General features: G+C 71.0%; 1 protein-coding gene across 1 annotated transcript; it reads left to right on the top strand.

Moving 5' to 3' along the window:
* The first annotated feature begins 1,354 nt into the window (after nt 1–1,354).
* On the top strand, nt 1,355–3,746 carry ELFN1 (extracellular leucine rich repeat and fibronectin type III domain containing 1). The gene is given in 2 exon segments (XM_054717054.1): nt 1,355–2,176; nt 2,178–3,746. Coding segments are annotated over 2 exon segments (2,391 nt in total).
* Nucleotides 3,747–6,878: the final 3,132 nt, after the last annotated feature.

Below are 6,878 nucleotides of genomic sequence, written 5' to 3'. Positions count from 1 at the left end.
CGCTCCTGATAAGGGCTCTTTGGGCTGTAATCCTCCTCGGGTTGACTTTGGGTTATTTTGAGCAAGAGATTAGAGGTGATTAGGATCAGCCCTGCTGAGGCCCACACTTCCTGGGCCTGCGTCCCCCCCGCCCGCCTCCCGGAGGCTGGGGCCGGAGCCAGCCTCTCACCAGCTCTGGCCGACCCCCCCCCCCCAACACCAGCCCCCCACCAGCCCCCCAGCTGTGGCCTCAGGAGCCCCGGGGGGCATACATCCCAGCATCGCCAGGCTGTCGTCTCGGGTGGCCGTGCTGGGGGTGACAGGCACTGTGGGGTGAGGTCTGAGCCCCCCACAGGACGTAGCCAGGCCATGGGGGACCCGGCTGCCCAGAGCCATTTCCCATGGGGCCCGGAGAGGCCTCCTGGCTGAGGGTCACACAGCAACAGGGACTGGCCCAGGGGCTCCCCACAGCGCCCCCCCTTCTCTTTAAGTCGGAAACAGGCTCTCCCCGGGAGCCGATCGAACCGTCCTTCCTCAAGTTTTCGGGGAACACCCGTCCCACCTCCCACTTTTCCTCCTGATCTACGCCGCCCTGCGGGCTGCTCGCAGACTCGCCATCATGGGACCGCGCTCAGCTGGCCGCCCGCCAGGCCCCAGGCCCGAGGCCGCGGCAAACGCCAATATTAACGAGACGCACGACTCCTCTGTCCTGGAGGCAGCGCGGGCGGGGCGGTCCCGCAGAGGGTCCCCGGGGCCACGTCCCCCCCCCCTGCTGCCTGCAGCCCCCGCCGCCCTGTCCACAGTCCCGTCCCCGCTGACACGCGGCACCGGGGGGAGGGGAGGGGGCAGAGGTGACGTGGAGGCCCGTGCTCAGGGGGTCGGGGGGGGGGCGGGCCTGGGACCAGCGCCTGGCTGTCCGGTGCGCCCTGCCAGCTCGGAGCACCCCTGCAGGTGGCCGTCAGGTGGCCTCGGCGGCAGGAGCCCGTCCCAGGGCGGGTGGAGCGGCGCAGCCCTGTCCCTCATGCGCCGGTGCCGTCAGACTTGGCGGGCTCAGCGGGCTGGACGCAGGCGCGTGGGGTGCCGGCCGCTCCTGACCCCTCTCTCCTCGCCCCGTTCTTGCTGCAGGGCCCGCTGCGGACGCCCAGGCGGACGGGGAAGGAGGCCATGGTGACGACGGGACGCGGCCGGCGGACGACGCGAGGTGGCCGGCCGTGACGGGGGCGCCCCTCCCCGCCCTCCGCGCGCGACCATGCGGCCCGGGACAGGACGCGCCTGAGCGCGGGCCCCTTCCCTCCCCGCCCCCCTCCCGGGCTGCTGCCCGGCCCCACCCGGTCCCCCTGGGCGGGCGGAGCGGGGCCTCCCGCGCGCCGTCCCCATGGCCCGCCGCCGGTGGGGCGCGCTGTGGGCGTGGGCGTGCCTGGCGGCCACCACCCTGCTGCACGCGGGCGGCCTGGCGCGCGGCGACTGCTGGCTGATCGAGGGCGACAAGGGCTTCGTGTGGCTGGCGATCTGCAGCCAGAACCAGCCGCCGTACGAGGCCATCCCGCAGCACATCAACAGCACCGTGGTGGACCTGCGGCTCAACGAGAACCGCATCCACGGCGTGCAGCAGGCCGCGCTCAGCCGCTTCGGCAACCTCACGTACCTCAACCTCACCAAGAACGAGATCGCCTACATCGAGGACGGCGCCTTCGCCGGCCAGTTCAACCTGCAGGTGCTGCAGCTCGGCTACAACCGGCTGCGCAACCTGACGGAGGGGGCGCTGCGCGGGCTGGGCCGGCTGGAGTACCTGTACCTGCAGGCCAACCGCATCGAGGTGGTCACGCCCGGCGCCTTCGCCGGCTGCCCCAACGTCGTCAACATCGACCTGTCCATGAACCGCATCCAGCGGCTGCACGGCGCCACCTTCGCCGGCCTGGCCCGGCTCTCGGCCTGCGAGCTCTACAGCAACCCCTTCTACTGCTCCTGCGAGCTGCTGGGCTTCCTGGGCTGGCTGGCCGCCTTCTCCAACGCCACGCAGACCCACGACCGCGTGCAGTGCGAGGCCCCGCCCCCCTACGCCGGCTACTTCCTCCTGGGCCGCGGCCACGGCCAGCGCAGCATCCTCGGCACCCTGCGGGCCGTGTGCACGGACGGCGCCTACGCGGCCGAGTACCCCCCGGCGCCCGAGCCCCGCCCGGCGCCCGGCCGCACGCCGCCCCCCGCCGCCGCCGCCCGAGCCCAGCGAGGCCCCCTGCGCCGCCGAGGACTGCTTCTCGGGCGACGGCACCACCCCGCCGGCGGCCCTGCCCACGCTGCCCCCCCGGGCCGAGGCGCGGCCGCTCATCAGGGTCAAGCAGCTGACCCAGGACTCGGCCACGCTCACGGTGCAGCTGCCCAGCCCCTTCACGCGTGTGTACACGCTGGAGCGCTTCGACAACAGCCGGCCGTCCACCGTGCGCCGGCTGACCCGGCCGCTGCAGGAGGTGCACCTGCCCCACCTGGCCGCGCTCACCAACTACACCTACTGCGTGGTGTCCGCCAGCTCGGGGCTGCTGCACAACCACACCTGCCTCACGCTCGGCCTGCCCCCGCCGCCCGGCCCGCCCAGCCCCGCGCCCCGCCCCGCCACGGCCACGCACTACATCATGACGGTGCTGGGCTGCCTGTTCGGGATGGTGCTCGTGCTGGGCGCCGTCTACTACTGCCTGCGCCGGCGGCGCCGCGGGGAGAAGCACCAGACGGCGGCCGCGGCCGGCGGCCTGAGGAAGACCATCCTCGAGCTCAGGTACGGGCCGGAGATGGAGGTGCCCGGCCTGGCCCCGCCGCCCCAGGGCCCGCTGCTGGGCCCCGAGCCCACGACCCGCCTCCCGTTCATGCCCGCGGCCGCCGGCGAGGTGGAGCCGTACAAGCCGGTGGAGAGCGAGACGCCCAAGGCCAGCAAGGGCACCTACATGGAGGTGCGCACGGGGGAGCCGGCCCGGCAGGCGACCGAGATCTCCACCATCACCAAGGAGGTGGACAAGGTCAACCAGATCATCAACAACTGCATCGACGCCCTCAAGTCCGAGGCCGCGGCCGAGCCCCAGCTGGTGCTGCTGGCGGAGCCGCTGGCCGGCAAGCACGGCTTCCTGTCGCCCGCGTACCAGGACCCCTTCGGCCACGGCCCGCAGCGCCACCACAGCGCGGAGGGCGGCCCGGGGCCCCCGCGCACCAGCACCTCCTCCAGCAGCTCCTCGCGGAGCCCCAGGGCCTTCGGCGCGGAGGCGGCCGGTGCGCACAAGGCCGCGGCCTCCGAGGCCAAGTACATCGAGAAAAGCTCGCCCGCGGCCGACGCCATCCTCACGGTGACGCCCGAGGCCGCCGTGCTGCGGGCCGAGGCCGAGAAGGGCCGCCCGTACGGCGAGCACCGGCACTCCTACCCCGGCTCCCACCCCGCGGAGCCGCCCTCGCCGCCCGCGACCCTGCCCCCCGAGGGCCTGAGCGGCCGCAAGGCATCCATCCTGGAGCCGCTGACCCGGGCGCGGCCCCGCGACCCCGCCTACTCGCAGCTGTCGCCGCAGTACCGCCACCTGCGCTACGCCTCCAGCCCCGAGGCCACGGCCACCTGCCGGGCCGCCCACGGCATCTGGGAGCGCCTCCGCCTGAGCCGCCGGCGGCGCAAGGACGGCGAGGAGTGCATGGCGGCCGGCCACGCGCTGCGCAGGAAGGTCCAGTTCGCCAAGGACGAGGACCTGCACGACATCCTGGACTACTGGAAGGGCGTGTCGGCCCAGCACAAGTCCTGAGCCGGCCGAGCCGCCAGCCACCGGGCCAAAAGGGACTGCAGCTCTTCAACCCAGAGACTCTCGCGTGCCGCACACACATGCACACGCACACATGCACACACACATGCACACGCACACACACATGCACCCTCACGCACATGCACACACACACACACATGCACACACACATGCACACTCACGCACATGCATGCACACTCACACAGGACAGCAGGTGAAGCTGGGGCCCTACAGAGAAAGCAGGGAGGGGTGTGGACAGTGACAACAGCACACGGACTTGCCCAGGACACTCATGGTGGGAGGGCCTGTCAGCACACATGCACATGCGTGCACACACACACTGCACGTTCACACATGCACACACACTTCACACACACATTACATGCACATGCGCACTCACACTGCAGTTCGCACACTTCATACACTTCACACACATGCACACACATTGCACATGTGTGCACACACGCACACATGTGTGCACACACACACACACACACAAGGGACTTCGGAAAACTGTGTCTTAGGGGTGGGGGTGGGGGGGACCTTCTTTTTCAGTATTTTTCCTCTTTTGATTCTTTCCTGACTTCTCTCTCTCTTCTTCCCTTTCTTCTTTTTAAATAATAAAAGTGAAGTTCTCTTAAAAAAGACAAAACAGACGTGGGAGCCTGGTCCGGGCTCGCATGCTCTGTCCGTGGTCTGGCGCTGCCTGCTCGTCGGCGCTGCCACCCGCGGCCGCCACGGCGGAGGGAAGTGCTGCGGCCGAGTGCCCTGCGAGCTGGCTCCGGGACTGGGGAGGGGCGCGGGCAGGGGTGCCAGCATCCCACGGTGGCTGTCCTGATGTACAGGAGAAATGCTTCTATATTTGCAATGTTGCTGTAAATCGGAAAGGAAAGGCCGTGTCTACTAAAAATCCTGCAAAGGAAAGACCGGACGCTGTTTGTGCGGGTTTTACTGTGGGTTCGGGGGACGCTGGGGTTCTTCTGTGTCTGGTTGACGGTGGTTTTACGGGTGTGACCCCAGGGTGCACGGGAACCCGGGGGACAGATGGGCGGGGGGACCAGCGGGCGGAGGGACAGGTACAGGTGGGCCCGGGGACAGATGGGCAGGGGGAGAGGTGGGCAGTCAACCTGGGCTGGAGACTCCCAGCAGCTGTGAGAGTGAGAGGCGGTGCGGAGGGCCGGGGCGGGCTGGGGGGCGGGAGGGGGTGAGGAGGGCCGGGGCTGGCTGGGGGGCGGGAGGGGGTGCGGAGGGCCGGGGCGGGAGGGGGTGCGGAGGGCCGGGGCGGGCTGGGGGGGCGGGAGGCCGTGTGGAGGGCCGGGGCGGGCTGGGGGGCGGGAGGGGGTGCGGAGGGCCGGGGCGGGCTGGGGGGCGGGAGGGGGTGCGGAGGGCCGGGGCGGGCTGGGGGGCGGGAGGGGGTGTGGAGGGCCGGGGCGGGCTGGGGGGCGGGAGGGGGTGCAGGGGGCTGTGAGGGCCCTGGGTTGTCCCTGTGGCCCGCGTGTCGGCCCGTGACCAGCCTTGCGCGCTGGGAGCTGAGGGTGCTGGGCCTGTGGGCGGCAGAGGGGAGGGGCGGGGGTGAGTGGGTGAGCTAAGAGGGTGGGGCGGTGGGTACGGTGCCCTGTGATGGCTGGGGCCCCGCCCCCGGGGAAGTCCGACCCCCAGGCCCCATCCCTGCCCCGCGGGGTGTGGCCCAGGCCGGAGCGGGTGGTTCTCGGCCGCAGCAAACAGGACGGAGGCCCAGACCACCTGGCGCCTGCACTTCGGCCGCCGCAGCCGCAGGGTCGCGTGTCCCGCCAGGAGCCGGAGCGAGGCTCAGCGGACGGGCACCGAGCCCTGCACCCGCCGGCTGGTCCTGCAGGCCTTCTCCTGGGGGGGGGGGTGCTGGGCTGTCCTCCCACCTGCCGGGCCTCCCACCTGCCGGGCCTCCCATCTGCCGGGCCTCCCACCTGCCGGGCCTCCCACCTGCCGGGCCTCCCTGTCCTTCCTGAGGCCCCGTCCCCCCTCCCCCCTCCCCTCCTGGCAAACCCTTCCAGCCTGGGTTCCCTTCCCGACGAAGAGGCAGGAGGCCGACGGGGCTGTGGCTGGTCCCGCACCACGGGGGCCCCAAGGGCCTGGAGCAGGGGCGGCAGGGTCCCGGGACCTGCTGGGTGCCGGGGGGGACGGGCCCCTGGCTCAGGCTGAGGCTGGAGCCGTCCTGGGATGGCAGCCCCGGGCGGCGGGTGCTCACTCTGTCCTCAGTGGCCGTCCGTGGTCTCGGGCACGTTTCTGGGCCACAGGAAGCAGCGGTTTCCCACAGGCCCAGCGTGGACTCCCGGCCACGCCACCCGGGATGGGGCCCCAGGCTGGCCTGCCTGGTCGCCCCATAAGGTCCGTGTATGAGCCCTCCGCATGGGGGCACCGCACTGGACCCCGGACGAGCCCCTCCAAGCAGTCATCTCTGTGGACGCCACACGCCCGCCTGTCCCTGCCTGACCGGCAGCCCCGCCCCCCACCGGGGGTCAGAGGACAGCACCGGGGAGCCGGCCGAGGTGACACGCCCAGGAGGCTGCGGCCAGGACGCCCCGTGCTGGTGGGCAGAGCCTCAGGGGCGGCCTCACCCCGGGTCACACAGCGACACGGCCACGGTCCTGGCCAGGCCGCCTCGGTGGCTGCTGCGTCCTGAGGAGACAGGTGGCTCTTGGCAGGGACTCGGGGACCACGGCGGGGAGTGGAGGTGGCAGGGCCGGCGTGTGAGGGGCACCACACGGCCACCACGCAGGGTCCCTAGTGGACAGACAGGGTCCCTAGTGGACAGACAGGGGTGTGGACAGACAGGGTCCCTAGTGGACAGACAGGGTCCCTAGTGGACAGACAGGGTCCCTAGTGGACAGACAGGGGTGTGGACAGACAGGGTCCCTAGTGGACAGACAGGGGTGTGGACAGACAGGGTCCCTAGTGGACAGACAGGAGGTGTGGACAGACAGGGTCCCTAGTGGACAGACAGGAGGTGTGGACAGACAGGGGTGTGGACAGACAGGGTCCCTAGTGGACAGACAGGGTCCCTAGTGGACAGACAGGGGTGTGGACAGACAGGGTCCCTAGTGGACAGACAGGGTCCCTAGTGGACAGACAGGGGTGTGGACAGACAGGAGGTGTGGA

This window comes from Eptesicus fuscus, chromosome 6 (genome assembly GCF_027574615.1).
Source record: "Eptesicus fuscus isolate TK198812 chromosome 6, DD_ASM_mEF_20220401, whole genome shotgun sequence".
Taxonomy (NCBI): Eukaryota; Metazoa; Chordata; class Mammalia; order Chiroptera; family Vespertilionidae; genus Eptesicus; species Eptesicus fuscus.
The sequence above is the reverse complement of the archived record's forward strand: the minus strand, read 5'-3'. Positions and strand labels throughout refer to the sequence as shown.